Here is a 16,135-nt window from a genome sequence, read left to right as displayed (position 1 = left end):
TTAGGAATAAAACAGCCGCATGCATCATATCAGCTGGTCCTCACAGCTGCTCAGAGGCAGGAGTCCTACCTACACTGTAAGGAGGGGAAACCAGGGCTCATGTGTTGAGCAACCTGCCTAGGGTCAGCAGCGGTGAAGCTGAGAGGGCAGCACCACCCCATCCACCACACTGAGCACCTTCTGTCTGCGGGACTAAGAAGCAGGACCCCTGGGGATTCACAGCAGCCAGGCCTAAGCCTCACGTGCTGCAAATGCCTTTTCACTGAGAAGCATCTGCAGGGCAGTGGCGGGCCTGGGAGACGGGTCAGGTGTGCACTCACCATGGGCTTCTGGTGAGAAGGGCCCGGGATGGACACACCGCTGCTCGTGTTCACAGCCTTCTTGGTGACCTGCACGTACACTTTCCCGTGGTCTTTGGAGACGAGGCAGTGGTAGAGATCGTCATATTTGACCTCCAGGAAAATGGCCTCTCGGTCGACATAGTCCCCACTTCTCAGGAAGTAGACAGCCTTGGAGGAGATGAGCACACAGTAGCTGTCGATGTTCTCCACGGCTATGAAGCTGTGGAGGGAGAGGGGGAGTGAGGAGGGCATGCAGGGCTTCAGGGCTGCTCCTCGAGGCAGGGCTGAGGCTCCATGTGGGCCCTGGTCTCTGGGGACCGACCTTACAGCCAGGCTCCCTCGCTCACTGCCCCGTGGGCGGGTGGCTCACCCACTCCAAGCCCCCATCTCCTTGTCCGTCAGTTAGGAATAAAAGTGGCATTGGCCTCTCAGGGCTGCTGTGAGGCCGGCATGCATAGCACAGGGACCTTACACAGGGGGCTCAATAAATAGGACCAACCGTATCAACGAGAGAAAACAGTTTTATGGCCTTTTCATAGGACGAGGCTTAGAGGAAACTGTAACAGTGCTTTGTTGGGCAAAAGAGAGGAAGAAAGCATAATGCTTTGAAAGGTCTGTTGATGAAATAGCAGCTGAGAAGCTTCTCTGTGAAGGCAGGGTGGGGGAGGGGAAGGGTTGATGGAGGTGGAAGTGGGGAGTGGGATTAAATGGGTCACCAAACTGGACGCGTGAGAGGATGCCATGCCTTCTCTATCTGAACATCTACGTCTACTTCTTTTTTGTCATGGTTTTAATAGGAGGTCACCTGGTCTCAGCTCAACACTTTAAGGGACAGGGGACTGACTGGTGAGACCACCGCCACATTCTCAGAACTCCACGAGTTGTTAGGAAGTGTGCTTTCTCAGGGAAAGCTATAATCCTGACTTTCATAACTCTCAGTCATCAATTCTAGAGGCTTCGGGGCCACTCAGGAAAAAAAGAAAAGAAATCTCTTCTTCCCTGGAGCCGCGGATTTAAAGTGGGAATTTATGCACGTCAAAGCCCTCAGCTTGGCTACAATGAAGAGCAGTGACCCTTGGAAACGGCTGTGACAGCCCTCCCAGGCCTGGCTGCCTCCGCTGCCTCTTGTGACAGCCTTCCACAATGGAGCGGCCACGTCGGGGGACAGGGAAAGACGGCTGGAATACTAAGAGCTGACGACAGGCTGGCTGTCAGGCCCTGGCCCCCTGGTGCCCGATGTCCTGAGAGGAATTGCCACATCGCAGTTGCTCGGAGCCACCGCTCCCTTGGAACGGCTCGGGGACTGGGTTCCAGGATGGCTTTGTTCTGGGGTCAGCGGTCGCCAAACTCTGATGGGACAGAGCAGGCCTGCCCGCAGCTGGACAGGCTGGTTCTCTCTCCATCCCAAGTTGGCTCCAGGACCCCGCTCACCTCTGGGCTCAGAGAGCCCCCAACTCTGAACACACCGCATCCCTCAGCCCTCTACCTCCTCCTCAAGCCTGAGGATTCAAGAGTTCCAACTTCTCTCTGAAGCTTCCCCAGAAACACTCAACCCCACTCCCACTTTTGAATGCTTCCTTGCTTACCTTCTTAGCAGAGCACCGCTAAGCACTAGTTTGTTCTCATTGTGTGTCCTGGATAAGTATTCAGCTCTCTGGCTAAGCTGATGTACTCTTAAAGTCCACCCCCAAGCCCATGTCTCCCTGAGCACCCACCACTGAGTCGGCCACCCCCTTAGCACTCAGTAAAATTCTGCCTGGTTCCAGCTAAAATTTTAATTATAGCCTCACATGACAAAAAAATGGGGGTTTATTGTTCTATTCTGACTGGTTGGCAATGCCAAGAATGTAGACTTGTAAAGTCTCAATGCCAAAAGGAGAAATACCCAGCAGCTTTTGGTGTTCAGGCCACTCAGCAGAGAATTTCCCACATCCCAGGCTCGGATGGTGTCCAGGGAGCAGCAGCACTACTTAAAGAGGCCGAGTAAAATCTCAGATAGCTGGTCCAGCGGAAGACAAGGTGAGAGATAGAGACAGACAGAGATGAAAAAAGCTTCCTGGCACAGAAAGGAAGGATTGGGGACCGGCTGGAACTTGCCGGGAAACTAGTTTAAAAACCGAAAATGGCCCAGGGCTTCTGAGCACGAGTGGGCCAGGCACGTGGCGACTGAGGCTGTAACAGGTTCTCAGGGGAGCTCCCCAGAGTCAGCCACCACGATTAGGGTGAGGGCAAGATGAGCATTAAAAATCCAGTTGAGGAGTGTTCTCTTTCCTCTGGTCCAGCACAGGAGGCAGAGCTTCTGTCCCATCGTCCGCGCCTCCCCTCTCCCGTTTGGTACGTGGTGATGCTGACATTTATGCACAGCCTCTAAGAAGGCTGAGGTCTTTCCATCAGGGCAGCTGCTCTGACACCCCTCACCTGGGTGGCTGACATTATTAGAGCCCTTTCCATAGTGGGCCTCTTTAAAACAGACTCCCTTCTAAGAGGCCACAGATGGTGCAAGTCCTCTGTCCGGCCAGCACGACTTCTGGGTGGAAGGGAGGAGGAAGGGTGGCTCTGAGCTGGGATGCTTGACTCAGAGCCACCCCACATGGCGGAGGGGACACATGCTGAGCGGGCAGGGAGACCCACTGGGTGGGGCAGCTCCAGCAGGGCCAGCTGCTGTCTTTGTGTCTCAGTTTCTTAATCTGAGAGAGAGAGCTTCCATCACAAGTCAGTAAATCCATGGCCAAAATTTAACGTCAAAAGAATTCACGTCCATTAGAGAAACATGAGGGGAGGGGAACAGTTTGTAAATCCGCACGTATCTCTCTTCTGTGAGCCCAGGAGCCCATTCATACCTTGAAGCTAATATAGATAGTAAGTTCTGGACATTTACATGACATGTTCTAGTCTTTTCAAACCAAAAGCAGATTGGAGTCAAGGGTATAACTGAGGGGAGGGGAGAGGGAGACAGTGGGGACTCAGCTGGAGCGCCAGGGTCACAGCCCTCGGTCTGAGCAAGAACCTGGACACCAACTTAGCCAACAGCTGTTTCTCCCTCCATTTTCCTCTCAATGCTTCCCTGGAACTTTCACAACCAACAACTAACGCTTTGGGTTTCATCATAATAGCATACACAAAAAAAAACACACACACAAAATCTAGAAACCACAACAAAGAATAATTAAAACTGAGCTCCAGATTATGGGTCCCCTCCTGTAAGGGAGACCAACCCCAAATCTATCACGGACAGAGAGGAACCAAAACTCAATGGGACAAGAGAAGCTGAACCCGTGAGCGCTCCCAGCACATCTCGTCCCATTCGCTGCCTGTCACTTCATTGTCACAGCATGGCATCCCCCTCCCTGCCTGGCTGTCCTCTGCAGAAGGCCTGAGCGCCTTTCCTTTGTGTCACTTGAGAGGCTAAGACCTCACACAAGCCAAGTCTAGACACACCTGCACGCCCCCCGCTTCACATAGGCTGCTCTTGGCCCACGAATGGGTGGCCATTACAAACCATTGTGGGATGACGTGGGAAGGAAAGCCATGTGACCTCAGGTGGATCCTGAGTGTGTCCTTCTACCCTCTGTTATTAACTCAGAAGGAGGGAGGGTGAAAAACCATGGCCAGAGACACACAGCCTCTGGGTAAGCCGTACCCTTCAAATATAGAGAACCAGAGAAGACATCTGGTGTTCTGTGGGCACTAGGAATGATTCTATTAAAAAAAAATCAGGATCTTTAGACTTTGGTTAAAAGTTTCACTTATGACTCTCCTTTAAGGAGAGAAAGAGGATGTTTTGACCTTGGTACCAACTTCAGAAAGTTTATTCTCAGAGAAAGGAAGGCTGTGACACATGGCTTACACCACTCTCCAAGATGACAGGTTCTAATAGTGGGCGAGCCCAGCAAGGTTCAACGCTGCAGAAGCAGCTCCGCTACGATGAACAGTATCCCAAACCACAAACAACAAAGTCGCTGTCAACAACAGCTTCAGCCCTCTTGCTCTGTGGCAGGTAGTGATGTTGTTTCCAAGTACGATGGCCAGTGTGCCATTGGGACAGGCCAATCCTCGGTGACAGCTGGCTCTGCCTGTCACCAGCCACAAGGCTTGGCTCAGAGCTGCCTGCTGTCATGTGTAGAGCAAGGATCACCATACCTCCTCCAAGGGGCCACCATGATGACTAGAACCAATCTACATGCACAACCAGGGTGGCTGTTGTTATTTCTTTCTTCCGTTGACAACAGATGCCAAGTTATCCTGATCCTGTGGAGAAGGTCCCCTTGCGAGTCTACAAGTCCTCACTTGGCAGGTTGGAGAAATGTGTGTCCCATCTAAGAGGCCACAGGGAAAGAGGTTCAGGACCAACTGATTGCTCCTTAGAGGGAGAGAAATTTGCCATTTGATTAAATTTGCCTTTTCAACTGATTTTCTTTCTTTTTTCCCCCACTCTCTTGGGGTTTTGTTTGTTTTTGTTTTATCAACTCTATTAATATTTATATATCTGTATTTTCCATGCTCTACAGTCATTTCACAATCAGAAGAGTTTGGAGCTGTCTTATTCCAGGAGTGTTAATGATTACTGACAGATTATTTCCTGGTTTAGAAAATGCAAGCAATGAATTCTATTGCACTCCTCAAAAAGTCTGATCTTTCTATTTTTGTTTTGAGATTGCATATATTACTTTACAGTTTTTATTTATAATTATATGCTATTAGAATAAACAGTATAACCTGTGCTCAGATAAAAAAAGTTCTGACTTCTATTTCTATATACAGTTTTTTAAGAAGAGTATATATCAAATATCACAGTATGCATAACAAAGGGGGCAAGAAAGGAGAATTTTATTCTTGATTTTTTCTGTACTCTTTGAATTTGCTAATAACTGTGTACATGAGTTTATTTCATCAAAAAGAGAAAGGACTAATCTGGCCAGTGGGTTTATAGGCTATTTTTGTTCTCCTTTTTATACTTTCTTGTATAAAAAAAAAAATCTCAATAAAGAGTTAAAAAAAAAAGAGGAGGAGCAGACAAACAGCTAGAACTGAGGGCACAATCCAAAGGGACAAGGGAGCAGCCTGGCTCGGCTGAGATCAAGTGGCCCAGCGACACAAGGAGAGCCTCCAAGATGCTGCCTAGACTCAAGGGACCTTCTGTATGTGACTTTCAAGTTTCCCCCAAAGACAAGCACCACCTTCAAGGTCACATACAGGAACCTTGTCATTTGGAGCCACTTCCCAGGTCTAGCTGCCCCTTGAGGATGCTTAGTCGTTGCTGTTAATTCATTCCTTTTCCTCTTCTCTGTAAATAAACCAGTGTATTTCTCTAAAGGATAAGGACTCTTTTTGTTAGCACAGTCACAATACTAAAAAATAAAGAATAATTTTGAATAATTAAAAATGTCAAACATCTAGAAGGGCTCCTAATTTCTAATTAGAACAGGAGCTCTTAACGTTTATGGAACATGTGTTGTGTTGTGTTGTGCTCAATCATGTCTGACTCTTTGTGACCCCATGGACTGCAGCCCGCCAGGCTCCTCTGTCCACACGTGGGTTTTTCCAGGCAAGAATAACTGGAATGGGTTGCAATTTCCTTCTCCAGGGGATCTTCCCAACCCAGGGATGGAACCTGTGTCTGCTGCATTGGCAGGCGGATTCTTTACCTCTACGCAACCTACTGACACTCAAATAATTAATAATTTTGAATAATTAAAAATTTCAAACATCTAGAAAGGCTCCTAATCAGAACAGGAGTTCTTAACATTTTTGGATCATGGACCCTCCTCTCCCCCTGTTGGCATTGTGGGGAGGCTCACAATTCCTTTCTAAGGATAATGTTGATTTTAAGCGCATAAAATAAAATGCTTAGGATTACAAAGGAAATCAAATATATTTAAGTACATCTATCAAAATATTAAAACTGAGGTAGAGAACTTAAAATCTTCTTTCTTTAAAGCACTGAATAATATCTTAAAAAAAAAAACTTCACAAATATTATTTCCTAAAATTACATTTGAAAAAATATAATCAACTTGTCAAAGAAACTCAAGAAAACAGTATGTGAGGGGAGCTACTCAGTTTTTGGAAAAGGTAAAGAACTACCCTAGTGCTTACATTGCTAGTATGTAACCTGGTCTGTGATGATGTATTGGAAATAAAATAGGTACTTTTCCCTTTTTCTTTTAATGAAAATGAGGTGTCTGGCTGCACACTAGACACCGGTTACAGAGAAAAATTAATGTAATCTGATAGAACAGATTTCCCTTTACCATCATTTTAACCCAGAATCCGATTTCAGAACCAAAATTAGGAAAAATGGAAAGTGACGGCAATTTTGCAACATATCAGAGTTAATACTGGATTCATTAGAAACTCAAGCCTTTACAGTGTACCAGACCTTAAATCATATGTCAGCAACTATCCTTTTAATACTAATTAATTGAATAAAATAAAAAATTAAATGCAACTTGATCTGGGACAATAAAGTTGAAGTAACCACAGCACTGTGGACTCTGTGGGGTTTTCATGGCATCGGGAAGTAATTACACAATATTTTCCAGAAGTGAAACAGTGAGTCTAACTGGAAAAAAATGTGGAAACATTTAGTTAGAACAGTAGAGCAAGGTATTAAAGACCCTTTTAAGGGGTTAACTCTGGAGGAAAATATGCAAATAATTAGGTCTTTAAGCATGTTTTTAATTAGGATTCTAGGATAAAAGTAAGAGGTATATTATGGCGCTCCTGTGCTTTTCTTGAAAACCCCTTTCTTGCAAAGTGATGCCACCAACGTGAAGACCCAGCCTGACCACTGAGGACACTTCAGAGAAATATGTGTCACGTTTCCTGATGACTCCTGCCTTACATACTGCGGAAGACTACGGTCACATGGCTCCTCCAGTGTACATGGGCAAGATTTAACACAAACTAGGGTAGCAACACATGGTTTTCATCTTAAGAGCCAGAAGTCATTCATGCCAACATCTTCTCTGAGTTCTTATGAATTCCAAGAGTTTCATGAAATCTATTTTACTGACTTCATTTTGATTCCGGCTTCCAGTTTTCCATGGCTCTGTGCTCAATGCTTGTTTCACTGGGAGCAATCCTATGTTAGCCATGCTACACAATTTCTCCCTATGTTTCTGGCATATATCATTGTATTGAAAATGAATTTCATGAGGACCAGATATGGTTTGACTTGAGGAAGGGTGAGTGAAAGTGAAAGTCGCTCAGTTGTGTCTGACTCTTTGTGACCCTATGAACTATACAGTCCATGGAATTTTCTAGACCAGAATACTGGAGTGAGTAGACTTTCCTTTCTCCAGGGGATCTTCCCAACCCAGGGATCGAACCCAGGTCTCCCATATTGCAGGTGGATTCTTTACCAGCTGAGCCACAAGGGAAGCCCCAAAATACTGGAGTGGGTAGCCTACCCCTTCTCCAGAGGATCTTCCTGACCCAGGAATTGAACCAGGGTCTCCTGCATTGCAGGCGGATTCTCTACCAATTGAGCTATCAGGGAAGCCCAAGGAAGGGTGAGCGGGAGAGAAAATTAAAAGCACAATGTACAATAACCATCCAACTCTCATTCATTCAGCAAATATCTGTTGAGTGCTTAATATGTGCCATCTACTGTTCTGTGTACTGAGGATTCTTCAGTGAATGAATCAGACAGAAACTGAGGCCCTCATAGGGCCACCATGCTAGTAGACTCTGCACCATGTCTCACTAGACCTGAGGAATGACTCTCTGAGCCTTTAATCCAAAGGTCAAAAATTCCATCAGTAAAGTGTATAAAGGGCAGTGACGGTACCAGATCCTCACCCAAGGAGGGCAGGAATATAAAGTCCTTTCTGGAGTGAAATGTGGATGATTTTGGCTATTGGTACGATGGCCAGAGCTGAGGCTAGACTAAAAGGGCAGAGAGATGTATGCTATGGACAGAATTACGCCCCCACCAAGTTCCCATGTTGACGACTTCACCCCAGTGTGACTGTATGGAGCACGGGAGGAATGAAGGTTAAATGAGGTCATAAGGCCCAGCAATCCCACTGCTGGGCATACACCCCAAGGAAACCATAATTGAAAGAGACACATGTACCCCAACATTCATAGTGGCACTATTTAGAATAGCCAGGACATGGAAGCAACCTAGATGTTCATCAGCAGATGAATGGATAACAAAGTTGTGGCACATATACACAATGGAATATTACTCAGTTATAAAAAGGAATACATTTGAGTCAGTTCTAATGAGGCGGATAAAAATGGAGCTTATTATACAGTGAAGTAAGTCAAAAAGAGAAAGACAAATACTGTATATTAATGCATATGCATGGAATTTAGAAAGATGGTAATGACAATTCTACATGCAGGGCAGCAAGGAGACACAGATATAAAGAACAGACTTTTGGACTCAGTGGGAGAAGGCAAGGGTGGGATGATTTGAGAGAATAGCATTGAAACATGTACATTACCATATGTAAAACAGATGACCAGTGTGAGTTCAATGCATGAAGCAGGGCACCCAAAGCCGGTGCTCTGGGACAACCCAGAGGGATACAGTGGGGAGGGTGATGGAAGGGGGTTTCAGGATGGGGGTGACACATGTATACTCGTGGCTGATTCATATTAACATATGGCAAAAACCATCACAATATTGTAAAGTAATTATCCTCCAATTAAAATAAATAATTAAAAAAAATAAAGGTTCTTTTCTTTTTTAATGAGGTCATAAGGGTGGGGCCCTGATTCTCTATGATTAGTGTCTTTATAGGAGATACCAGAGATCTGGCTCAGCCTTTCTCTTCCATATGAGGACACAGCCAGAAGGTGGCTATCTGCAAGCTGGAAAGACAGCCTTCACCAGGAACCAAATCAGTCAGCACCTTGATCTTGGACTTCCCAGCCTCAATACTATGACAAACAACTTTCTGTTGTTTAAGCCACCCAGTCTGTGGTATTTGGTTTTTGGCAGCCTGAGCTGACTCAGTTCAGTTCAGTTCAGTCGCTCAGTCGTGTCCGACTCTTTGCAGCCTGAGCTGACTACCATAATGTCATACATCTCCATCACTGAGAGACCTTCCAGTAACAAAGGGAGTTTGAGTTACAAAAAACCACATCCAGGAAGATGCCTTCCTATGCAGTAAGCAACACATGAATTCTGGATTTGACTTTAGACATTCCCATTCAAATACTACTACAAAACTGTGAGATGAGGTCAGCTTAACACATGGGTAACAATGACACTGAAGGCTCTTTGAAGAGCTAACCTTTACTTCAGATACCCCTTCACCAACCAAAAAAAAAAACCAAACCCCTCATGGTCCTCTAAACCCTCCTTATCTTGTTTACCCTGAGAAAAATAAGCATTCAAAGAAATTAAACTAGCATTTTGCTACTTATTAGGGCAGAACTAACTGCTTTCTTTGGACTGGTGATTCTAACATCTACTTAGGTTACAGAGCATTTTATGTTAAAGGGGTCTCTGAAGAATATTGCAAAATAGTGATATACTGAATTCTATCATATCAACTGGAGAAGACTCTTGAGAGTCCCTTGGAGTACAAGGAGATCAAACCAGTCAATCCTAAAGGAAATCAACCCTGAATATTCATTGGAGGGACTGAGGCTGAAGCTGAAACTCCAATACTTTGGCCACCTAACGTGAAGAGCCAACTCATTGGAAAAGACCCTAATACTGGGAAAGATTGAGGGTAAGAGGAGAAGGGGATGACAGGGGATGAGATGGTTAGACAGCATCACTGACTCAATGGACATGAGTCTGAGCAAACTCCAGGAGATAGTGGAGGACAGAGGAGCCTGGTGTGCTGCAGTCCATGGGGTCACAGAGAGTCGGATATGAGTTAGCGACTCCACAACAACAACAACAACAACAACAACAACAACAATCATATCAATTAGGAAAAACTTCACTAACTGAAAATATAACAAGATCCTAAGTATATAAGGCTCCACATTCAAGAGTAGCAAAACAACCTTAAGAACATTGCATTTCCAAAATTTTCAGCTACTAGTTGTTTGTTATTTGTTAATCTGTTTTGTTTTAACTAGCATTCTTCCGCCAACAACAGCACACCAAAGTTTAGGAAAATTTTACAGGGCAAAAAAAATCTTTGGATTGAGAACATTTTATCTTCTCTCTTTGAACTAATTAGAAAGAGAATGCCAACATTAAGGTCCTGCTGTGGAATTTAGTTTAAGAACCACTGTTACATCTAAATGTATAAAACATCTGGGCTTGGGACTTTCCTGGCAGTCCAGTGACTAGGACTCCTTGCTTTCAATGCAGGGGGCATGGGTTCAATCCCTGGTTGGGGAACTAGGATACCACATGCTGTCTGACGTGGCAGGAAAACAGAACAAAACAAAAACCCATCTGGGCCAAGGAATCTCTGACCAGTTCCCAGGCCTCAGAGTCATGATGATACTCAGAAATGGACAGAAACTTCTCAGACTCTGAGACAGAGAAGATGACCTGGTGAACCAAAAGGGCTCGTTTCCCACAGATGCAACTCACAATTCATCTTGTATGTTGTCTGTTAGTTTGAAGAGCTGCTCCTGGCCCTCTGCCTGGCTCTCAGAGTAGCGGGGAAGCAGGCCCTGGGGTCCTGTGCAGCAGCGTGGCTTCCGTACCCTCTGTGCTTGAGTCCTAAGGTGGGAAGGTGGACAGAAAAGGAAAGAGGTTACGTGTTAATGCTAAAATGACTTCCCTTCCTTCCTCGTCTAAGATAAAAATGCCACTTCATATAGGACATGCCCTAAATCTGCTGACCAGCATTAAACCCACATTCAGCATCCCCTGTGAACGCACTCAAAGAAAGTGGTTAAAATCTCCAGTTTTGAACAAGAACTTCACCGTTGCCATTTCCTAGACATGTGATCATGGGCAAGTCAGTTCATTTCTTCAACCCCCAGTTCTAGTTTTCTCTGTAAAACAGGAGGACAGCACCTACCTTGCAGGATGGCTGAGAGGATCAAACAGAACTATGCCCATCAAGCCTGGGCTGGACAGAATGTGGGCTATCCACCAACGGTGACTCTTGTCACTATTATTATTGAATTTCCACTGGGTCACCCTTTATTTTTCTAGGGATCTCTTCTGTAGAGACACCTCTGGACTTGGAAAAGGTCAGGAAGAAGAGTGAGAGGCTTTGGCCGTGAGTGAGAACACACTAGGCTCCTCATCTTCTAGGAGGAGCTCAGCTGCCTGGTGTCGGGGGAGGGGCATGGGCATCACAGGAGGGAGAAGAGAGGCTCCGTGGACCAGTCCCAGGCCACAGGCTGGGCTCTAACTCACGGTCTTCAGCTGTTGGTTGCCCAGAGGAATCTGCTTTGCTATGGCTTTCAGGGTAGGCTGGTGTTGTCTTTTTCCACAAACCATATACTGGGTAATTGATAAGTACTTTCTGGTGTTTTCCTAGAAACAGGAGTCCATATTTGTCTTGGAAAGGCTGTGCATATTTCAGATGACTGATAAGAGTGTGCCTGGTCTGTCCTCGGCCTTGTACTTGGTGTACTTTTCATTATTTGTTCCTGGATTCCAGTGAAGCAAAACACCCCTCTCTAGACACATCTAAACGGGAGGCTAAGGCTTGCCACTCCTGAATCATGAACTAAAAGAGACTTACTTGCAGGGGCAGCAAAGTGCCTGGTGGGCAAATCAGGGTAAAAAAAACAGGGACAGAAACAGACATTTGCCACAGGCCATGCCATGGGTGAGATGTAAAGATGGGACAACTCAAAGCTCTCCTGGGCCCACGTCAACACTCCACCTACCAGGCCACATGGTCTCAAGCTCCATACCTGGGTAATGCTTCATTTGGGCTTGTAAACCAGAAATTCAGTGATTAATTTTATAGAAAGTTCAGTAAAGAGGATGCCCCAAGAATACTACTACTAATTGTGTTCTCCGAGTGAGACTAAAAAGAAGTTCTGATCATATGCACCAAGGGAATGGGTAAAAAAAAAAAAAACAACCCATTTTATTTACACAATATATTCACATATTCCTGCTGTGCACAGTCTCAATTCCTTCTTTAAGACTGAGGCCCCCCGCTGGCTATTTAGATCCCAACAACTGACTGAAGGGGGCTTCCCAGGTGACTCTGCCTGCCAATGAAGGAGACAGAGGAGATGAGGGTTCGATCCCTGAGTCAGGAAGATTCCCTGGAGAAGGAAATGGCAACCCACTCCAGTATTCTTGCCTGGAAAATCCCACGGACAGAGGAGCCTGGGAGGCTGCAGTCCATGGGGTCACAAAGAGTCACACACAAACTGAGTGACTGAGCATGCAACTGACTGAAAATACGGAGGGCAGCAGAGAAGGCTGCCATAGAGAAGACTGACAACAGCTGTTGCAAGGATGCTGGCAAAACACTGCATGGGAGAGAAACCAGGGGAAGGAGTGTGGAGTACTTTTCCGGGTAGCTGAGTTTTGTTCTTATCTCCTGGTCCAGTGAAATATCTACCGTCATTTCAAACACTGTCTAGGACAGGCTAAAAACATATCTTTTCCTCAAGGCAGGCTTACTATCCTATTACCCCTGAAGCTCTTGGAAGAGGCCTGGGTGCCATGGCCGAAGCCCAAAGGCCCTCAGGAGGCCTGCCAGGCCTGCTCCTCTACGTCTTTCAATGTAATGCTGCATCCTGACTCCTCTCCCTATGTCCTCCCGGATCTACTGGGAGGTTTGAAGGCTCAACTTTCACATGTGCCCCAAATCTTGCTCTTTCTCTATCGCTCTTGGAACTGATAAGATCTCTGGATTTGGAATGGATTGCTCCAATAGTTTTCTAACTTATTCTTTCTGTTTCCACTCCTGTCCTTCTCCTCACAGCAAGTTGTTTCAAAAACAATTCAGGTTAAGTTGGCCATGAGCTCAAAATACATTTGCTTCACATCCCACTTAAATAAAAATATTTGCTTATTGCTTGGCTCTCCACCTCGAATGTAAGCTCCATGAGAGGGGGATTTTGCTTCATTCCTGGGTTCATGGTAGAGAAGCAGTAGTATTAGCTGAATAGATGAATGAAGGCATTTGGAGGTGGGGGTGGGAAGAGGTTTAAAGGCCACTTTGACTAATGAGCTAAAAACAAGAGGTGATATGCAAACTTTACTGAAGAGATTATAGACCATGAATGCTGAGCTTTGAAAGCCAACAAAATTAAAGCAAAATATGAACCAGCTCAAATCCCAACTTCCTGAGGGAAAAAGGTCAAGGGTGTGTCTGGCCAGTCAACTAGTCAAAACAAAGAAGGCGCATGAAGGCAGAGACATGACAGTAACATCTCTGTTGATACAGGTTTTCCTTAGAAGAAACAATCTTTTCATGAGTACCCAAAGTGGGGGAAAAACATGCTACCAAGGAGGAGAAAACTCAGTGAGAGTCCTGCCCTCCTTGGGTGAGATCCGAGAAGCCAGAGTAGGCAAGGAGAGGTGACCCGTTTCTGGATCTGCGCTCCTGAGAACCACATTCCATAAATAACGACCACAGAACAGTTGTGAATGTAAGTAAGCGGCCCTCTATTGTAACCAAATAGCCCTCTGGTGCCTACAGATGGTCTTGATTCAGAAGCCTCCCTCCACACCTTCCCCAGAGTTCTGTGATCCATTCTTCCCTCTACGCCCAGTGAGTTATCTTCTAACTTTCGAACTCTAAACCCACCCGAACGCCAGAGTTGTTCCCTCATGGGTTGCCTGTTTGTTAAGTTTTTTATCTGTCTCCCCAACAGGCCGCAAACTATCTTCCCATTTCCAAGGTCCTCACTCCATGATCAACCAAACACCAAGAGAAGGTTGGAGGGAGTGTTCAGATCCTGCTGCCTGGAGCTGCTTGCTGTGGCATTCAAGGCTCACTGTCCACACAGACACAGGAGGGAGCTCAACTTTGCTGTCAGAGGACAGAGTCACCCTTGTGTTCTCATGAAGGTCCCTTTCAAAAGGGGTGATCAAGACATACTCTTACTAGAAACAGAGACGGATTAAAGGAATTCCTCCCACAGTCCCCTACTTCCTTATCATTGCTGGTAGGCAAGAAAGGATTCCTACTTCTCTGAAACTTAACTAAAGTGTTAACCTCCTGAGGTCCAAGTTGGGAGGCTGGGGAGTGGAGAGGTTAAAACCATTTGCATGTGAACAAATTTAGTTCCAGACTTCAGCCAACAGAAAGTTTAAAGAGACATTGTTCAGCGCAGGCCCTCGTGTGTTATGGGAACTGCTTTCTTCATATATTGACCACGGCACTAAAAATTCGAGCATAACCCTTTGAGATCAGGGTGACTGTACATGGCACAATCCTAAATCTGTTCACTCTGGGATCAGGAATACAGTTCAGTTCAGTTCATTCGCTGAGTCACGTATGACTCTTTGTGACTCCATGGACTACAGCATGCCAGGCTTCCCTGTACATTACCAACTCCTGGAGCCTCCTCAAACTCATGTCCATCTAGTCAGTGATGCTACCCAACCATCTCATCCTCTGTCGTCCTCTTCTCCTCCCGCCTTCAATCTTTCCCAGCATCAGGGTCTTTTCAAATGAGTCAGTTCTTTGTATTAGGTAGCCAAAGTATTGGAGTTTCAACTTCAGCATCAGTCCTTCCAGCGAACATTCAGGACTGATTTCCTTTAGAATGGACTGGCTTGAACTCCTTGCAGTCCAAGGGACTCTCAAGAGTCTTCTCCAACACCACAGTTCAAAAGCATCAATTCTTCAGCACTCAGCTGTCTTTATAGTCCAACTCTCACATCCATACATGACCACTGGAAAAACTGTAGCTTTGACTAGACGGATCTTTGTCGGCAAAGTAATGTCTCTGCTTTTTAATATGCTGTCTAGGTTGGTCATAGTTTTTCTTCCAAGGAGCAAGTGTCTTTTAATTTCATGGCTGCAGTCACCATCTGCAGTGATTTTGGAGCCCCCCAAAAAATAAAGTCTCTCTGTTTCCATTGTTTCCCCATTGATTTGCCATGAAGTGATGGGACCAGATGCCATGATCTTAGTTTTCTTAATGTTGAGTTTTAAGCCAACTTTTTCACTTTCCTCTTTCACTTTCATCAAGAGGCTCTTCAGTTTCTCTTCACTTTCTGCCATAAGGGTGGTGTCATCTGCATATCTGGGGTTATTGATATTTCTCCCGACAATCTTGATTTCAGCTTGTGCTTCATCCAGCCCAGCATTTCACATGATGTACTCTGTATAAAGTTAAATAACCAGGGTGAAAATATACAGCCTTGACCAATTTGGAACCAGTCCGTGGTTCCATGTCCGGTTCTGACCGTTGCTTCTTGGCCTGCCTATAGATCTCTGGAGGAAGGTAAGGTGGTCTGGTATTTCCATCTCTTGAAGAATTTTCCACAGTCTGTTGTGATCCATACAGTCAAAGGCTTTGGCATAGTCGATAAAGCAGAAGTGGATGTTTTTCTGGAACTCTCTTGCTTTTTTGATGATCCAAGGGATGTTGGCAATTTGATCTCTGGTTCCTCTGCCTTTTCTAAATCCAGCATGAACATCTGGAAGTTCACATACTGTTGAAGCCTAGCTTGGAGAATTTTGAGCATTACTTTGCTAGCGTGTGAGATGAGTGCAACTGTGCTATAGTTTGAACATTCTTTGGCATTGCCTTTCTGTGGGATTGGAGTGAAAATTGACCTTTTCCAGTGCTGTGGCCATTGTTGAGTTTTCCAAATTTGCTGGCATACTGAGTACAGCACTTTCACAGCATCATCTTTTAGGATTTGAAATAGCTCAGCTGGAATTCCATCACCTCCACTAACTTTGTTCATAGTGATGCTTCCT

General features: G+C 45.4%; 1 protein-coding gene and 1 non-coding gene across 2 annotated transcripts in view; both read right to left on the bottom strand.

The window, feature by feature from the left end:
- VPS13D (vacuolar protein sorting 13 homolog D) overlaps nt 1-16,135 on the bottom strand; it is a 272,477-nt gene that overhangs the window by 5,225 nt on the left and 251,117 nt on the right. The window contains exons 68-69 of the mRNA XM_081491462.1: nt 10,861-10,992; nt 321-561 (exon numbers count right to left, since the gene is read on the bottom strand). Of these exons, the coding sequence (XP_081347588.1) occupies nt 321-561; nt 10,861-10,992 (373 nt within the window). The remainder of the gene's footprint in view (nt 1-320; nt 562-10,860; nt 10,993-16,135) is intronic.
- LOC145508157 (small nucleolar RNA ACA59) lies at nt 32-175 on the bottom strand. The gene has a single exon (XR_014055412.1). It is a non-coding gene; the product is annotated as a small nucleolar RNA ACA59 (small nucleolar RNA).

This window comes from Giraffa tippelskirchi, chromosome 5, assembly GCF_054371585.1.
Source record: "Giraffa tippelskirchi isolate mGirTip1 chromosome 5, T2T-mGirTip1v1.2.pri, whole genome shotgun sequence".
NCBI lineage: Eukaryota > Metazoa > Chordata > Mammalia > Artiodactyla > Giraffidae > Giraffa > Giraffa tippelskirchi.
Note: the sequence above shows the minus strand (reverse complement) of the source record. Positions and strands in the feature narration are given on the sequence as shown.